General features: G+C 38.6%; 1 protein-coding gene across 8 annotated transcripts in view; it reads right to left on the bottom strand.

Annotated features, from left to right (window-relative positions):
* CTNNA1 (catenin alpha 1) overlaps positions 1-20,049 on the bottom strand; it is a 370,505-nt gene that overhangs the window by 39,007 nt on the left and 311,449 nt on the right. For 7 of the 8 annotated variants that reach the window (XM_081500833.1, XM_081500835.1, XM_081500832.1 and 4 more), the window contains 2 exons: positions 14,816-14,896; positions 13,503-13,655 (listed from right to left, as the gene is read on the bottom strand). In XM_081500833.1, the coding sequence (XP_081356959.1) occupies positions 13,503-13,655; positions 14,816-14,896 (234 nt within the window). Of the gene's footprint in view, positions 1-13,473; positions 13,656-14,815; positions 14,897-20,049 lie in introns of all 8 variants that reach the window. The other variant, XM_081500836.1, reaches the window with a different exon arrangement.

Here is a 20,049-nt window from a genome sequence, read left to right as displayed (position 1 = left end):
AAGCCACCACCACCACCACCAATTCCTTCATGCCAGTTACAACTGGGTTGTGACTGGGTTGTGACTGTTACTGTTGATACTATCCTGCCAACCTGATTATCAACTCCACCAAACATGCACCACAACTTACAGAGCTGACGTATCGGTTCTCTCACACCACTAAACACATTCTAGGCACCCTGTAATGTGTGAATGCAATACATCAAAACCCTTATCTTGACAGCAAGTACTCTGAAGGCATAATGTATTTCCAAATCAATTTTTTAGGTCAAGAGAAATTTCCAGAAGGCAACTCCATTTTTCTGAAGGCTTTGCAAAACACTATATGCCTAATTAGCAACAAGGAGAAATCTTAACAATACAAAAGAAATCTTCTTAGAAACTGTAGTCAATATTCAACATTTTCAATGCATTATCTTCCTTTTTTTTATCTTCCTTTTTTTCCACATGAAAATGTATCCTTAGAATTAGCAATAAAAGTGCCATAATGTAAAAAAAAAAAAAACAAAACTTTACCTTCTCATCTAACTGCCTCAATGACACTACTCATGTAGCCAGAAACAATCTTTCCAAATTGTGTCATATTTCCTCTGCTGAAGCTCTGGCTGTGCTGAGAATGTTGCTCTGTAGCGGCTGCTAGGGCCATGATCACTTGTCCACGTTTCTAAATAAACAGGCTTGCCAATTCCGTTAGCAATACCAAGGACTAGGTGAATACATGGTGCTAAGAGATACCGTCTCCCCAGTTGCTAACTGAGTTATGAATGATAGATGTGTAGGCAGTTGAGTACCAGAGGCACACTCTTAAAATGCCAGAGTAAACAAGGGCAATGGCAATAACCTTTGATTTTCACTGCTCTACCCAAGTTAAGCACATAAAGGCACAAGAAAAATTATATACCGTTACTGTTGTTTGCAGTGTTACAGTTAGGGATTATCACCTTTCTGTAAGACTGCTAACTATCATAACTAGAATCCTGCAATGCTTAATCATAAGGAGAAACAAAAGAACATGCAATTTAAACACAGAAATGTATGGAAAAAGAAAATTAAGTCAGATTTTAATGTGTAGGGGCCTTCAAAATCACATAAAGAAGTAACATTTACACTCCCTGAAGGTTACAATTCCACTGTCCAGTGTCAACTGGACCTGAGCAAAGAGGCACTTCTATTCATGACGACGACCTATAGAGCTGATTGTTGATTTGTATTTGTTTGCTTTAAAGTGCTGCAAAATATGACATAAAACTTTTACAAACATTATTCCTCAAATATACATTTTATGGTGCTCTACTGAAGGAGAAAGCTTTAATTAGAAGTGTTTATGAAACCATAGCTTCTATTGCTTCACTGCCTTAAGAAGGCATTTTGAAACCAAATATAAAACTGGAGGCTGATGACTGAATTAGCAATTTGGGACTAACAAAGACCCCTGGTCCCGCCCCATGCCCACCATTTTAGGAGGCCAGTCAAATGTTACATTCAGGAAGGTCTGTCACTGTTTCTGCCTTCAACTCTCTAGCCACCACACAATTTTATATTCTCCCAATTTTATGAATCTGTAAAACTCAGAAAAAAATATTTAAGTTATGAAACAAAAGAGTACAATAAGTATTATCTAAAGCTGAAATGGCTGAATGCTGTACACCATCATTCCTGTTTTCTGACACAAATCCTACCAAAATATAAGTTATGGAAGACTTCGTCTTTATTTTAAAACATTACTTTAAAGTGTTTCTGATGTACTGTTGAAGCAGTAATGTTCTACAAGAGTACACTGCCTGTTTCAGGAGGCCACCCCGCCTGCCCTGGGAGGAGGAAGCGGGCGCCTGTCACTGACAGTCTTCTCCAGATGAATGAGCTTCAATTCACCCTCCAGGGACAGGGCTACTCACTTCTAACCATGACAAATGTGCAAATGCGACATCTCAACCACAGCTCTCTTTGAAGCTAAATTCATATACCAGCGCCAGGCTTGACTGCCATGAAAGCTGGGTATGAGGGAAGGGGCTTCCTAAATAATCTCTTTGTGTGGCTCTAGAAATTTGGATAGCGGCTAACTAGAATGAACAAGTTTCTAAAGTCTGAATTAAAAACACTCAAAGCAGCTGACTTCCATAGAGAACCTAACAGAACTGAGACTTTGGAGATTGATGAGTCCCTAATTTGCTCTGGGAATAAACTGTCTTATCTTTGCAACCACGGTAACTTCATGTATTAATAATTTAAATGTCTCTGATTCCCGCTAATCTAAGGGGTAGGCTAAGATTGACACTATGACTCCCACCTTTGAAATTGTGACATCGCTTCTGCACTACCTCTGCCTATTCCATTTAAGTGTGGATCTTGTAGACAAGCACAACATTTCAGAAAACTTTCAACTACCCAAAAAAACAGCCCTGGGCTTTTGCTGGTTTTAGTAATAATCTGTGCTGTGTGGAAAAAAATTGTCACAGCCAGGCTGTGTAAAATCAACAAATATGACATCTGTACATGACAGAAAAGCAACTTTTCAGACACTGAGGAAAGCTCCAGAATTTCTTTAAATGAAAGTTATTAATCAAAGTTATAAGGTGGAAAAACTATATTATTATGACAAATTTTCATGTTATACATGTCTTGACGACTTTAAATAAATTTAAAATTTAAGTCAAACACAAGTTGCTTCCCACTGCCTCTTAACCTGGAACCTTTACAGGAAGAAAAGAAGAGATTTCTTTTTGTTCTTAGTAATAAATTAATGACCTACTCTCATAGTAGTCTATACCTGTTGTGGAGGTGAAACAAGTGACAAGAACTGTGAAACAGGAAGCTTTTAAGTCTAAGTAAGGACCCCACAACCTGAGTAGCAGGCCATTAAGTTGAAGCTCAAAACCTACATCACTTGCTACATGGTTTTAGGTCAAGCTACCACCTGAGATTTCTTCTTTAAAAAAGGTTAAGCAATCTGTACTCTCAAAAAAATCCAAAGTAATAATAAAATCAACTTTTCTAAACTTGTCCTATAGAAAGAGAGAAGTCCCAATTGCACATCATATCAGAACCACTCAAGAAATTTTTAACAATCATTTCCAAACCCACAAAAGAAATGATGGAACAGAGGTTAAGCTTCTAACTTTCCGATTTCCAGGGAAGGGTGTTTTGAGTGTCTTATTAGGAGGAATAAGATAGCTTACTCAAAAGTGAAGCACACATGGGTGATAGAAAAGTTCCAAACTGGACTATGATGAAGACTGCATAGTTACATAAATTTAGTAAAAACAATTGAATTGTACACTTAAAATGGGTGAATTTTATGGTCTATAAATTATACCTCAATCATGTACTAGTATCTATAAGCAACTGGCAGGAGTAAATATAAATGGAAATTTTCGGTGATGGAAGGTAATCTAAACCCAGGCCTCAAAGAACTCCTACATGTGAAATACCAGAAATGTGAACCCACCAAACTCAGCTAGTAAAGAATCTGCCTGCAGTGAGGGAGACCTGGGTTCGATCCCTGGGTTGGGAAGATCCCCTGGAGAAGGGAAAGGCTACCCATTCCAGTATTCTGGTCTGGAGAATTCCACCGACTATATAGTCCACGGGGTCGGAAAGAGTCAGACACAAATGAACAACTTTTACTTTCACTTTCATACAAGGAAATAGGGATCTTGGGCAAAAGTAAGCAAAAGAACTGTGTAATCAGATCCATGACTGCAAATAATCAAATGATCAAAAGTGGAGTATTAAAAAATGTTTTTTTACATTAACAGAAATAACAAAGTATACAAAATATAGAAAAGGAAAAACATACTCAAAAATAACTAGGCAGATGTGAGAAGGATCAAAATAGAATTTCAAGAGGAAAGTAATAATGACTACCATTTCTAGAAATTTAAAATAATACTGACAAGACACTGCTGAAAAGAGAATTATTAATCTGGAAAGTCAAACTGAAGAAATTATTCAGGAAAACCAAGACATTTTCATGACACGGAATCCATAAATTAAGAGACATGCAAGATAAACTGGGACTCATTTCAGGAGGGAATACAGGGAGAATGGGGAAGGGGCCATACTCAAAGAGGTAGGTGACGATGAAACAATTTTCAGATTTGGGAAGACAGATTCTAAGCAAAGTAAATAAAAAGAAATCTACACTCTGACACATTGAAGCAAAGCTTTAGAACAAAGCCAAGATGATTTTAAAAACAGCCAGAAAGTAAAAACAAATTATCTACAAAGAAAGCTCAGTGAGACTGCCTACTGCTTTCTCAACAGCAACAATGGAAGCCAGAGACAGGATAATAGTATCTTCAAATCCTTGAAGAGGGTAGTGGGGCGGAAATCCTCCTAGGATTATACATCCAATAAACTACTGTATTTTTTGAAGAATTAAGGCAAAATAAAAAATTAAGACAAAACAAAAGCAAAAACAATCTCAGAGCACTTATACCAGACAGATCTTTCCTGCCTCAACTAAAGGCGTTTCATACAAAGATGCTTCAGGGAAAGGAAACAATCTCATAAGGTTTAATGTCCAAGAAGAAATGAGAAGCAATGAAAATATAGTATCGAGTAAAATTTATGCAAAGTTGAAATAAGTTATTAAATAAACACCAACAGTGTCTAACTCATGGGGCTAAAAATTTAGAGAAATGAAATACTGTACAAGAATAGTTAAGTTAGAGAATAACTAAAGTTAAAGCATTCTAAGATTCTCATGTTGTTTCAGAAGGAGAAAAAGATACTGACTAACCTCAACCTCTGAGTTAAACATACATGCTTAAAACATCTAGAGTTGCTACTAGTAAAACAGAGTGTATGATTTCCAAACAAGAAGAGGGGGTGAAAAAATAGGAGAAAGTGGGAGGACTCAATCAATCCAAAAGGGAAAGATAGAGTCAGAAATAGAGGAGGGATGAAAGCAGTGGGTTAAAAGGAAAGAGAGAATAAAAATGCAGTGGTAAGAATGAATCCACATGTCATGCCACATTTCAGTGAACAAAACTCCATAAGGAACAACAACAACAAAAAACCCTGCTAACCTGAGTAAAAATAACTAAACTTATGCTATTTACAGGACATATTTAAAGCACAAAGAAACAGAAGGGCTGAACATAATTTTAAAAAAGAAAGAAAGCTACACTGGGGTGATCAGGAGGAAGCACTGGACTCACAGACCCTTAGTTCCCCTAATATTTTCACAGGGAGGCTGAAGGCCAAGTGCTGGGTTAGCCCCTCACCAAATAACAGATGTTAGGACTCAACTTGGTGTCAATTGAATGTTATGATCTTGCCTTTTTAGAGGGAATTTACAAGGGGGAAAAAAAACCCACATGGTACCTGCCACTACATTTATTACTAAAATATTGAGGGCCCTATCTATTAACTCATTCACTGTCCCTTATGTGAAAGTCCCACATTAGGATTTTTTTTACATTTTTACAATAGGCTTACCTCCCATGAAAAAGTGGGTATACTTCCTCCATTCTAAAGACAAAAACTACACAACCAATTGTGTTTCTTCCTTTCCTCCGTGCTACCGGGAAGTGCAACACCACAACGAAACACAAACATGGCAATTATAGTTCAGATGAGAAGTATATTACTTCTCATCTGCATCCTGATTTTCCACATCTACTTTATCTTACATTTTTGTTCAAAATGAGCCATACCAAATCAAATTTTAAGAAGAGTCAGGATATAAATATAAGGATCTCCGGTAACAGGATTAGAAACTGTGAATTTACTAAAACATCATGAACTATTTTAGACAGTTTTGTTATTTGATATTTTTAAAAAGCTTTTCATGTATTGATAACCACTCAGATGAAACTGTCATTATTTCCATTTACGTGTTACTATATGGACCACTTGAAAAGGTTCCCTATTTCTGTCTGATCTCCTGGATAATCAGTCAGTAAAGCTAGGAATGGTGCCTGTCTAAACACTAGTACAACTCTACTGGTGAGGCAACAGGATTACACTCTTTTCTGAAGCAGAGCGCTTCCTTAATTGTTCCTACCAAGGCTCCAAGAGAAGAGATTCTCGATGCTTCTTAAGAACAAAATGCATCCAATGCCTTCACCTAACCATCCCAAAATTTGAGTAAGTTGTTAAGTTCAGCCAAAAAAAGCTTGTTTGGCGTTAGGTGTTAAAATAGTACATGCAAGACACTTTTGTCTTACATACCCCATTTATCTGAAATTGCACACCCTTGAAAATGTGAGAAAATCAAGCTCAATATGTTTAGGAAGTTCTTCCTAATTTCAAGGTCAGCATTCTCCTCCAGGAATACTTCACTGCTTTCATGCAAACATCCTACAGTACTAGAAACTTGAAGCTTCATTTGATTTGCCATTTGCAAGAATTTCAGCCTACAGTATTGCAGAGATACTGAGAAAATATCCAAGATGTCACAGGTAGATTGTATAAGGTCATTGTTTAATTCAAGTGCTCCTCACAGAGGCTTCTTCAAGGTCACTTTCCTGCGTATTATCAGCACACCGCAGAATAAAAGTTATAATGCAGATCACTCAATTTGCAGTTAAAATACACTTTTCAAACCAATAAAGCCATACCCTATGAAGTCCCAGAAAATGGGAAATACTTGAACTGGGGGAGTGGCATAGCAAGTAATGATACTCCAGCTCAAAACTGTACCAGTTATATTTACTTTCTGGTTCTTAATTCACAAGACAATGAATGAAATACTATTTTATTGTAGCAAGTTCATTATAATAAGAGGCCTGTTTTAATACAATGTCTGGGGCTGAGGGGAAAGGGATACTAAATGATAGTTTTTATAGGCAAGATTTCATGAATTCTATTTTTCCTATTTCACTCTCAATTCGTGAAATTGAAAAAGGACCCAGAAGACAGCAAAATTAAAAAGGGAAAACTGATTCCTCTTTAGTTATTAAGCTGCTCACAGCAAAGGAGGTAGGCAAAGAATGAGGAAATTAAAAAGGGACACGTGGATGTTGCACTAATGACAAAAAGGTTAAATATTTCTGACAGAAAACAAATTTTTCACCTCAATACACTAAACTGACAAGCAACATAAAGAAATCATTAACTTAATATTGGAGAAAATCAGGTAGAAAAGGTGTTACTGTTATTATGAAGCACAGCCATGCCCTTTCATAAACAGATGAAAGACAAGCCCTCAGCGCTATGTTCCAGAACAGAAGAAAATGGTGGAGAGAAGGGTCACCGGCTCATCAATACTGACGCTTAGCTCCTGCTCCCCTACTCACTGGCCTTGAGACACACAACCTCTATGTACCCTTCACATAAGAAAAGGAACTCAATACCATGTGTGGAGCTAACAGATCCCACTGACAACTGTAGTGAGACATCAGAGGTCTCAGTCAGACCCTGAGAAAATAAGAGCAGTCACACAGCAAATACTGTCATTTGTTTTTTCCAGTAAAATCAAAAAGTCATTTAATAAGGATCTGGTAGGCAGCAGGTACCACACAACCTTCCAAACACTATGCCCACACAGCAGGGCTGGAGAAATTCACTTCTGCTCCTAAAATCTCAAGAGTCAGTATGTGGTTTTTATTCTTCAAACTAATCTCGTATTTTCAAAATGTGGTGTACAGAGAAAGTACCATAAAAGGTTCCCATTTCTCAGTGAATGCTATCCCTAATACCACTCAGAAACCATGAATACATTCAAAGCAACTTTACATGACATCCCAAATTAAGGCATAACCTTTTTACATTATTTTATTGGGGGGACAAAAATTAAGGAATTTGTAACTGATTGAGCAGTAAACTATATACAAAGAATTGTACAATCAACACAATGATTTCTAGTGGCAATCTGAAAGGTTCTAGCCTATGCGTTGTCTCAAACAGTATTTTATAAATATCAGATTGGATATAGGGAGAAAAGATAAGCTTATTTTTTAAAAAAGAAAGAAATGACAAGTTTGAAAGGTGTTGTCAATAATATTAAGAGTAAAGCCAGCAACAGTCCTGACAGATAAAACACCAGACTGAATCTAAGAAGTTTATTCTGGATGAGTGTCAAAACAGAGAGAGTCAAAAAAACCCAACTGCCCCCACAAAGACCAGAACTGAGAAGATGGACCTGAGCAGCAGCATCTCTGAAGGCAAACCCTGGAGCTAGCTGACTGTGAGGTCACTTCTCAACGGCAGCTTTGGCGGTCTGATTCCATCCGTCCACCCACCCATGGAGCAAGTGTTTGACAAGGGCTGGCACTTCAGTAGAGAGCATTCAGAGAAGAGGCAGAATGAAGAGAGCCTCTCAAAGGCCTGAGGAAATCACCTAGACTAGTGCTGTCCAACAGAAATACAATGTGAGCCACATTAAGAGGTGAGATTAGAAAAAATATTTAAACTCAAGATAATACATTTCAACATGTAATCAATTAAAAAGTTAATGATATCTTTTAAGTACATTCTTTTTCCATATCATATCTTTGAAATCAGGTGTATATTTTATACTTATAGCTCCTCTCAATTCACTTGTGCGCAGCAATAAAAAGATGGACAGGGGTAGTTCCAGAGAAGACGACTGTGGCCGCCCCATTCCCACAACCAGAGAATCCACCAGTGGAATGTGATGCCTCTGGAACAAGGGAGTCTCCCACTGCTGAAGGAGTCTAAGGTTAAGTGTCAATGCATGGGTATTAAACAGAACAGGATTTACACACCAGAGGGACAATCAATACTATGAGAAAGGACCTCTTACTTCACAGAGAAGAGATGGACTCAATCAGAAAACTAGGCTCCATAAGGGCAAACCTCCAGCAAAAAGTAAAACAATGGAAGGAACACCAGATAAGACAAGTGGTAAATCAGTGGGTAATTGGCCACAAATAGGATCAACATAAAGCTGCAGCACACAAATCTGCCCTGTCTCACTTATTCTGTGTGGTGTTTATGGCTGGGTAGCAAGCTAACTGAAAACCATATATTCCCATGTACCTTCAAGATGGGGAGGTGTTGTGTGCGTGTACACACACACACACACACACACACACACACACACACACACACAAAAGGTCTGGTCTTTGCACTGGATTACTCCTGAATTCTCAGGAGATTTTAGGACTGTCTTTGCTACTCATCACTTATGCTAACGAGGTAACTAGAGGTGAGCCACTATATCTGTTAGACTAATGTAATGAGACAACTGAGGAAGAGGAGGCCAATGCCAACCATGTGATTAGAGGACTGAGGCTTTCAGGAAAAACCTAGATCTAGGGGAGGAAGGGATTCTATCAATCACACCTACATAATGGAATCTCAATAAAATCTTTGGACACTGGAACTCAGTGGAGCTTCCCAGCTGAACCATCAATGTGCCAGGAGGGTGATCCATTGGGAGAAAACAGGAAACTGTCTCTGAGACTTTCCCATACTTTACCCTCTGTGTCTCTCCATTTGGATGGTTCTGATTTGCATCCTTCACATTAAAATGGGAGTCAAAAGGAGAACACTCTCCTGGGTTTTATGAGCTGTTCTATCAAATTATTGAACCTGAAGTGGGCCAAAGGAATCCTCCACATTTGTAGCTGGCTGATCCCAAGACTGGGTGGACTGGGGACACCCAAACTTGCAGCTGGCATCTGTAATGAGGGCAGTCTTGTGAACAGAGGGTGATTTGGTCGTGGGAACCCTTGAATTTATACACAGTTGGGTCTGAAGTACAGGTGGGATAGGGACCCCCTAATTTGCAGTTGGCATCTACAATGAGTGCAGTCTTGCTGGGCTTTAAGCCGTTTACCTGTGGAGTCTATCCTAATTCCAAGTGGTTAGTGGCAGAACTGTATTATTTTAGAACAAAAGTATCTGGCAGAATTCTCAGTGGCTGCAGAATCTGAGCCCTTCCTTTCCTGCCAGAGGCCTATGAACACCAGCCTTTCCCAACTTTCACTTAGCACTCTCACTTCCTCCAAACTTTCAGGAAAAAACTGCAAACGGCCCTAAAACCAAAGTTGGCCTGCAGACATTTATTCCACTCAAGACGGGAAATTAATAAAAAGAAAGGAAGATGGCAGGAGATTAACAAAATAATCACAATGGAGTATTTTACCTTTGCTTAAAACAAGTCTCTCACTAATTCAGTGTTTCATTATAATACAAAAGTACTAGTGTTGGGAGGAGAAGGCCTGTCATTGAAGAATCAAGTTACTCTCTGAATCAGGAATATGAGGCTTCTATAACAAACACTTTAAAAATTCATTTTGTTTTTATGCACACATGCAATTATTTATCTTAGTACCCTTATTATCACAAAGTAATTTAAATGTTTGCAGAATGGTACTACAAGGCCTTTGGTTACGCCTCAAGCAATGAAAAGCCATGAGTCATTTAATATACATATATTTTTATGCGTGGGGGATGATGGGGGTGGAGGTCACTGAGAGGGGAGAGAGGTGAGAAAAAAGTCAGAAGTGAGCTGTGACAGGGAATATCAAACTCTGAACACTATTGGGCGCCTGGTTAGTTCAGAATGAAATAAAAAGTATGAGCACGGACAAAGTTCCTAGAGAAAGGTCTCCAAAGCCACCAGGTCCACCTAGTGCTTCTTCCTGGGCATGAGGCTGTCTACTACACCAGTGAGCCCGAGTGGCACAGCCTTCATTGTAAGAGCGGATGCAAGTTACTTAAGTTCCCTAAGTCTCAGTTTCCTTACCTGAGAAATGAAGGATGTACACTGTATTTGCATATATTGCATCCATACATGGGGCTTCCCTGGTGGCTCAGACGGTAAAGCATCTGTCTGCGATGCAGGAGACCCGGGTTCGATCCCTGGGTTGTTAAGATCCCCTGGAGAAGGCACGGGCACCCCACTCCAGTGCTCTTGCCTGGAAAGTCCCATGGACGGAGGAGCCTGGTAGGCTACAGTCCATGGGGTTGCAAAGAGTCAGACACGACTGAGCGACTTCACTTTCACTTTCATCCATACATGGTACACAGCAGGTGCTCAGCAAGTGTCAGTTCTGCTGGATGCAGAGGCTGAGGACTGTGCAGCAAGTCCTTAAAAAGTGATCTTCCTCCATCTGAAGAACACTTCAGGACTGCCCTGAAGGTTCAGCATGCCACACCTTTTCAGATGCCCCTTCCCATGACACTAAAGCTGCCTGTTACCCCAGGCTGTAAGCTGGCAGTGTCCTTGCTTCCTATCTCACAGGCACACTTTCTGAGATGCAGGCTACTTACAGGAGGCTGGCTTCCTAAAGACAATCTTTGAATATTTGGAGGTTACACCTCATACAGTCATACAACTACTGTGAAAAGATTATGCTTAATGGAGACACAAACTGCAAGCCTTTGGACCAAATGCCAGAATCATTACCTTGAACAGAAGACTCACCTACATATTTTGTACATAACTAATTCAGGTTTCTCTTGAGAAACCTGTATGCAGGTCAGGAAGCAACAGTTAGAACTGGACATGGAACAACAGACTGGTTCCAAATAGGAAAAGGAGTACGTCAAGGCTGTATATTGTCACCCTGCTTATTTAACTTATATGCAGAGTACATCATGAGAAACGCTGGGCTGGAAGAAACACAAGCTGGAATCAAGATTGCCAGGAGAAATATCAATAACCTCAGATATGCAGATGACACCACCCTTATGGCAGAAAGTGAAGAACTAAAGAGCCTCTTGATGAAAGTGAAAGAGGAGAGTGAAAAAGTTGGCTTAAAGCTCAACGTTCAGAAAACTAAGATCATGGCATCTGGTCCCATCACTTCATGGGAAATAGATGGGGAAACAGTGTCAGACTTTATTTTGGGGGGCTCCAAAATCACTGCTGATGGTGATTGCAGCCATGAAATTAAAAGACACTTACTCCTTGGAAGGAAGGTTATGGCCAACCTAGATAGCATATTTAAAAGCAGAGACATTACTTTGCCAACAAAAGTCCGTCTAGTCAAGGCTATGGTTTTTCCAGTGGTCATGTATGGATGTGAGAGTTGGACGGTGAAGAAAGCTGAGCGCTGCAGAATTGATGCTTTTGAACTGTGGTGTTGGAGAAGACTCTTGAGAGTTCCCTGGACTGCAAGGAGATCCAATCAATCCATCTTAAAGGAGATCAGTCCTGGGTGTTCATTGGAAGGACCGATGTTGAAGCTGAAACTCCAATACTTTGGCCACCTCATGCGAAGAGTTGACTCATTGGAAAAGACCCTAATGCTGGGAAGGATTGGGGGCAGGAGGAGAAGGGGACGACAGAGGATGAGATGGTTGGATGGCATCACTGACTCGATGGACATGGGTTTGGGTAAACTCCGGGAGTTGGCGATGGACAGGGAGGCCTGGCGTGCTGCAATTCATGGGGTCGCAGAGAGTCAGACACGACTGAGCGACTGAACTGAACTGAATTCAGATAAGGATGACGAACAATGTTCAAAGAAAACTAGGTGTGAAATGAGTAACATGTTTAATGTGATAATTGATGCTTTCCTTAGACTATTTTACAGTATTAACCTGGCCTAATGTCACTATAAATCCAAGTGTACAAGAAACACCTTTTACATAAAAGGCTCATTTTCTGTTGTTACATAATGACCAACTTACCAAATGGTCTACAGAATATCTCTTCCAAATATTAGGTGTTTTACATTCGGGTTACAAAATTAAATAATGTGCCATATACTTATTATGTGTCAAATTTTTGAAATATAGTAATAATGAATCAATTAAACAGTAATACATAATTTCAGTAATCAAAAGGTAGGAGCAAGCCTCTTATCTGGAAATTAAATAGCAACTTACTCTTTCTTCTTGTCACCTTAACAAACCAACACTAACATACGGATTTCTACTATTCAAACATATCTAATTAGTAGCATGTTAGGGCTGCTTCTTTCTTTAGGGACAGGAGGTGGCGGCTGCATCGCATGCCTTGTGGGGCCTTAGTTCCCCAACCAGGGATTGAACCTGTGCCGTTGGCAGTGAAGTGTGAAGTGTTAATCACTGGAAGGCCAGAGAGTTCCCAATTTCTTTAGTTTTAAAAAAGGGTGATGGAATGGAGGCTGTTCTCAGGCAAAGGGTTAAGCACTTGACACACATCATCACTTAAATCTCAAAATAATACCTAGATAGGCATCATTAGTATATTCTCATTTTATGTATAAGAAATGCAATTCATAGGGATTCAGTAACTTGCCAAGATGCAAGCCCAGGCAGTATGACTTCTAAACTCCAGCTTCTAGCCTCTACTTTCTACAGTGTCTTCTGAGATTAACCATGTCATGATCTATCTGTATCTGCATTAACACTAAGTGGAGATGTTAAGATTCCAGGAATAGGGACTATTTTTATTTAATCAGGTACATAATTAACGTAAACTTACCAAAATGGTAGTTTTGGATAGATGTTTAAGTAATTATGAAAAAGACTTTTGTCTTACACATATTGGAAATAACAGGAGTCCCTAAATTCTTCAGCTGATTAAATAATATGGTTAAAAATCACCACACTCCACCAAGTTACCCATAGTTAATAAAACGGCTAACACTTACCTCAATTAATTTGTTGGCATGTTCACGGAAAACTTGGGCATATTCTTTAACTTCTTTCTCATTTCCATTCTTTGCAGCCTCAATCAATACCAAAAGCGGAACGTTGGTTTCCAGAAATGAATCTGAAACATGGTCCATGACAGCTTTGCGGAGCTAATAATTAAATTGTAAAAATTTGATTTTGTTTCTACCAAAAAGCTAGATTGTTTTCTTCTCTTGCACTTTTAAATCTGATGGAAATTCATGACAGTTTGGCTGCACTTATATGAGAACCCCTCATGTAAGCCATGCAGTTATATAATCTGCAACACAGGAAATACAATTTCGGAGATAATAGCTTATACTACAGTTAAAGCATTTCAGCAACAGAATCTCAGTTTTCAAAATAAAACCCTTTTTTCTTGGGAATTACAAAACTAAAGCTTCTATCTTAAAGGAGTAATAAAAAAAAAAAAAAACTAAACAGAAATGAGCTCTAGGTTGAATTAGCACATAGCCTTGGACTATAACTGGCCTAGTTGGCTAAATAAAAATGAGAAGGGAGAGGGTGTTAGCACTTTCTGAACAGGGTTAGCACATTATGAACCTTAAAACTGAAAAGTTATCTTTATAACCATTTGTGATATTACTTTACCAAAAGGATGATGGGTAGCTACATTCCATCTTTAATTTTGCTTTATATCAGACATGAACAGTAAAATATTTCTCCACTAAGTCTGGAAATCGTTTGTATTACAACTTCTTTTTAAGTCTTAATATGTTGCTTTACAAATTCAATCCTATCTTTTTTTAAAGACTAATACTCAATTTGCTCCAAAAATGTTAATGAGATTCTTTAACATTAAATGAAGAGAAAGATGTCTGTACTTACAAACTCAGAAAACTGAGAGCCCCAAATAACTCTATACTCACCATATCTGTACTAGAAACACATCTTCACCAAGAATCAAATCAGAAAGGGGCAAGTCAAGTAAGTAATTTCAATTTCTATCTCTACTGTTTGTAAGTTAACATCACAAGATCCTTCAGGGTATTTTCAGAGGTCCCCAAGTCATTTTAAATTGATTTTCTTACCTGAGCATCATTTTTACAGCATAATTTATTCAGTCCATTCCAGTAGGACTGTATTATTCCAGGTCCCCAAGAGATTTTAGTAGCCATTTAGAAGCTTATTAGCAACAAAACAGTCAAATTTCCTGTGAAAAGTCATCCTTTAATTCAAGAAAGAATATGGGTCCAGTATTTGTTGGAATTTTAACCAAAATAACAAAACCAAGAACTTGGGAAAGCAATCAGCACTTTTCTCAGCTTACCTGCCTACGCAGGTCCCTGGTCTTCTTGGTCATTTTATCTATTGCAGAATTGAGTGCATCACTTCTTTCTTTACGTCCAGCCTGGAAAACAAGGTAAGAGATGCACAATGCAGTAATTTATAAGAAAATTTAATAGTAGTCAATAACTAAGTTCAAATCAACATTGAAAAATCAAATTTTTTAAGCCCCAAGTTGGGATATACATTGGAGTGAGGAGAGCACCATGTGGCTTTGTTCATAAAAACCTAATTTTACAACTCTTAGGCTCCATATTATTTCATGATGGAAACTGAGGGAGTTTTGCCAAAACAAGAGAAGCCAAAAGGCAAGACTTTCGCTTAAAGTTTTGCTGGAAAAATTAAATGTATATTTTAATTCAAGGTTCAGCATACAATAATTTCATTAATGAACCAGTTCTCCTTGAACTGCAGGCAAGAAAAGGTAATATCTGATTTTGATGAACTCTAAGATATGAGGAATGTCAAAATGTGAAAGATGGCACCTGGCACTAAAACAATGTGAAACAATAAGTTTTAAAACGAAGATGTATCATGATGGATAGGAGTTAATAATGTATTTTATACAGCTCAAATAAAAGAGTGCTTTATAAGATTACTTCAGTTAATACTGTATATCATATAGGCCAAATAAGAACGCTTTGTAAGATTACTTAAAAAGTCTAGGCTAAGCTTAATACAATTGTATTGCATAGAAAAGAACATTATCGGCCACTCTGAGAGAGGTATATAAATCAGCATTTCTTAAGAGGGCAGGGGGTTGAGTGGACATTTGCCTTGGGGAACATTCTAAGCAGAAACAAAATTAATGGTCATTGAAAGAAAAGGGACAAAGGTAGTCATCCCAGGTACAGCTGGCTAGCCATGTGCTTAGAAATACCTTGTAAGACATCAGGTTAAACTATGAAATATATTAAAAGCTTTTCCTTACAAAGTGCCCAGTCAACAAATGTGGCTCATTCTGTAAAGCCTGTAGTAGTTACAGAAGCAATACAAATGGACAAAGGAACTTAACCCAGTGTTCCTCTAGCAGTGTTCCTTGGGTGCCCTCAAGGCATTCTGATATAGATATACCATCTACCTAAGTCACTATAGCAGATGAAGAGCCAAGAAGATGTAGTTACACACTTTCTGAGTGCCTTTTAACATTTGTTACTCAATTTCTCTCTTATCCCCCATCTGCTGAATGTGGACAATGATACTTGTCCCTCTGCCTCCATCTCTGGACTATTAGGAAAAAAGAGAAGGAATATTTAGGGATATAGGTTATGCAGCAAGAGAGAGTAGGAGACAAAACATTAAAAGTTGAAATACAACCAATACATTGATATGGTCCCTATCAAATCTAGTCAGGGTCACATTCCAAATCTTTTCTCCACCTGTACTATCAATAAAATTAAGTAATTCACTAATATTAATGGGTTTAAGAAAAAAAAAATCTCAACAAAAACTGAGGAAGTATGAGAATTTCTTCTACCTGTAGGAATGAACTGTGATTTATTCATGGCCATCAGTAAGAAAAGAACTTGACAAGAATAATTAGTTACTGACAACCTCAAAGATCAAAATACAAGGATCTAAGGCAAAAGTGGCCAAAATTAAAAAAAAAAAAAAAAAAAATCAAACTGACCCCATAATTAATGATTAAATCAGGAAAATCTCAGCACATTTCTTAGAAACTCAAGCATTCACTTAGAAGTAAACCTAGTACAATGTCATTATATCTAGTTATGTTTGGGGGGGCGGTGTTTCTAACAGATCATTTATTTCAGAAAACATGTTATCTGAAACTTAAAGGTTGAGTTCAACGACCTCATGAGTGCCTAATTACTTGCAACCATCGAATGCCAGAAATGTCCTCAATTTGGGTAGAAGGATTTACTTAGAAAGTTATATAAAAGCAAATTCTTAAACTTGACTTTTGAGGGAATTACCTTCACACAGCAAAATTCACTTTAAGATGCAACACACAACACAAATCTGTTAATCCTTTGTCATACTATCCTAAAAATCAATTTGTCTTTCTTGTTACTTTAGGAAATAGAGGCTTATGCCTCATTAATGGGGGAGGAGGGGCAGTTCAGAAGCAGTTATTTACTGACGTTTTTAGGTTATGCTAGATAGATCATCTTTTAAATCAGAGCATCCTTTTAAAAAGAAAAAACAAAGAATCAGTCCAAACAGCAAGTTTATAGTTCCAATCATTTAAAATATAATAGAGGTAAGTACACACACTTAAGCTTGACGAAAGTAGAAAGCTTGCTGACCTATAAAATAACATCTTCTCTTTGAGATTAAAGCTGTTATGATCTTTTGTTTCTAGTTTTGGCTAGGCCAAAGTAAAGTTGCCCGATGAATTTAAGTAAGTTCTTGGCTCCCACTAATTGAGAGACTATCCCACAAAGCAGAGAGACCACCCAGGCTCACTCAGTTTTGATATGTATGCCCCTGCTAAGCAGTTACAAAGGCATTCTAAGAAAAAGATAAGGCATGTTTGGGGTTTCAATGTAAATCTCCTCAACAAGTAAATATCAGATGAGAGGCCAAGGTTATTAGCTGCGACTGCCTCTAAGCAACTCAGTTCTGGTTGAGACAGTAAAAGGGCTTTCAAAACCCATTTTCAAGAGAAGCATGAGGAAGCCACTTCACCTTCCTCCTGCTTCTATTTATTTAGATATTCTTTAGTGAGTACTCTGCATCCACGGGAGCAGGCAGGCCTAGCTGTAATTCTTTCTCAGAAGCTTTCTAATCTGAGATAAAATAATTCAGAGCAACTCCTAACTCAGCAAGACCCTGTATTGTGCTGGGCCTGACAGGAGTTCTGAATGACATTAACAGTGGGTCAGAGCAGTACATCAAAGTCATACAGGAAGTTACATTGAAGTCTGGCATTGATTTTTTTTTTTTTTTAAGAATTAAGAACTAGAATTTTCTGGAGGATTTTACCCATTTTGGTGGTGACTTCTGAGTGAACAAACTTTTTTTTTTCTTCCAAAGAACTGTCTCCTGCCTCAGAAACAATAAGCATGCTCTTAAAACAAGTCTACAACTCTCAGCCATTCAAGATGATACCAGGTGTCAGTGCTGTGTCTGGCACATAGGTCCACCAATTCCTTGCCCATATCCTACCATCTCTCCATTCCCTAACTTCATTCTAACTCTTCCCAGCTGGAAAGGGATGAAATATGTCCCTTGCACTGCAGGTGGCATCTCAAGGCACGTTATTCCCTAGACGCAATGTGACAAAGATTCCCAGGTAAACACCCAAAAAGTAACAGCACAAAATAAACACAGTACTTCCAGGGAAAAACACAAAGTGAAAACTTCCACAATACTTCCAGGGTGAAAAGTGCACTAATTTGAAGATTCTACATGGTCCATTTGGGGCTCTTCTGCAAGAGGCTCCCTTCTCCTAATTCTGCACACTCACCCTGCCAGAGCCGAGCCACTCCCATCACTTCACTGCCTCTTGTCACTCAGATATGATCCATCCACACACATTTAAATTCTTCAGACATGCCAAGCTCTCTATCACCCACCTGGAATACTCTTCCCCTTCTTCTTCTAACTCCTACCCATCCTTTAGATGAGGTATCACATTTCCTTGTAGAAGTTCCCTGTGGCCACCTTCAACCCTAAGTTTCATTAAGGTGTTCCTCTGGGGTGCTTCCACAGCACCTGTTTCCCCTCATAGCCATTCTCAAATCATACCCTGGGACACCTGTTGACATGAACAAGATGAGAAATCAGTGACCACAGACGGGCTTAAAAGTCATAGGACTTAGTGTGTCATCTACATGGCGAATGATCACTCCCTGCTTTCCTGTTATCAGTGAAAATATAAGGCTTTTCAAATAACCTCAAATACTGTCTACCAAATACTTTCTATATTTAATCTAGAGTAAGGATGGAAGAGAATAGCAGCGGAAGGTAAAATCCAATTTAAGGACTATTTAAAAGGGAACATTTAAGAACTATTTAAAAGGAAATAGGACGTTCCGATTAATTTAATAGGAAGGTCTAGTTCAATACAATGCCTCCATCAGCCATTAGAAAATTAAAATTTAAACACTAAGAACCATGAGATTTCACAAGATCCAAGTCAGAATGGGCATCTGAAGCCTCTTTCCCCCAATGACAATGAGAGAGAGAAAAGAAAAGAGCAGCATTGTTACCTCCAGGTACAAAAGGGAAAATGAGGCCTGTCATCCACTATACTGCCATTAGGTAAAGCCAGGGGTAAGGAACTTTAGAAAGGAAGTGTTACCAAGATGCTGCTGGAAGACTTCAGAGAAGAACAGGGGACCTGATATTAAAGAAATTCTCAAGAAAAATATTTTGAAAACCCAGGGAGACTTGAGTTCAGTCCATATCCTCACACGTGCTAAGTCGCTTCGGTCATTCCAACTCTTTGTAACCCTATGGACCATAGCCTGCCAGGCTCCTTTGTCCATGGGATTCTCCAGGCCAGAATACTGGAGTGGGTTGCCACGCCCTCCTCCAGGAAATCTTCCTCACCCAGGGACTGAGCCTGAGTCTCTTATGTCTCCTGCATTGGCAGGCAGGTTCTCTACCACTAGCACCATCTGGGAAGCCCTATATCTTCATAAGTAGGACTAAAAGGTTTGCTGTGGGATGGGCAACACATTATCATACAATATACATTTAGTGGATAACAGAAGAAGCAATTTGACCCTTGTTTTACCTGGCCTACACATGGCTTTGCATAAACTGAATGTGTGACAGAGTTGAGGCAAAGATTAAGTAACTTAATATTAGAATATAATGGTCAAATAGACCAGCATTCCCAAATTCCTTTCAAAGATACCTCTCACTCCTTACAGTTGCAAAAGATAGAAGTTTCTGGTTTACCTAATGTTACCTATTTCATCCTAAAAATGTTAAAACTGGGTAGGAAATTCTAATGTTACATACTATAACCTCGCTTTCTTTCTCTCTCCCCTCAATGAGGGCTTAGAAATGAGCCTTACTGGTTCATCTATTTTTTCAGATGACAGCCAGCCTTGCTTACTACCTTTAGATTTTTCTCAGCCCCATGCCATATTACACCTGAAAATGTGCCTATAAGTTCTAACAAGCTTAGGTATTACAACCAGCATTAACATTCCACTATGGCATAACTATGCCATGTCCCTTTACATGTCCACTATAGCACAGAACTAAATGAACTGTAGGGAATCTGTTGCAACCTTTCCA

Source organism: Giraffa tippelskirchi, chromosome 6 (assembly GCF_054371585.1).
Source record: "Giraffa tippelskirchi isolate mGirTip1 chromosome 6, T2T-mGirTip1v1.2.pri, whole genome shotgun sequence".
NCBI lineage: Eukaryota > Metazoa > Chordata > Mammalia > Artiodactyla > Giraffidae > Giraffa > Giraffa tippelskirchi.
The sequence above is the reverse complement of the archived record's forward strand: the minus strand, read 5'-3'. Positions and strand labels throughout refer to the sequence as shown.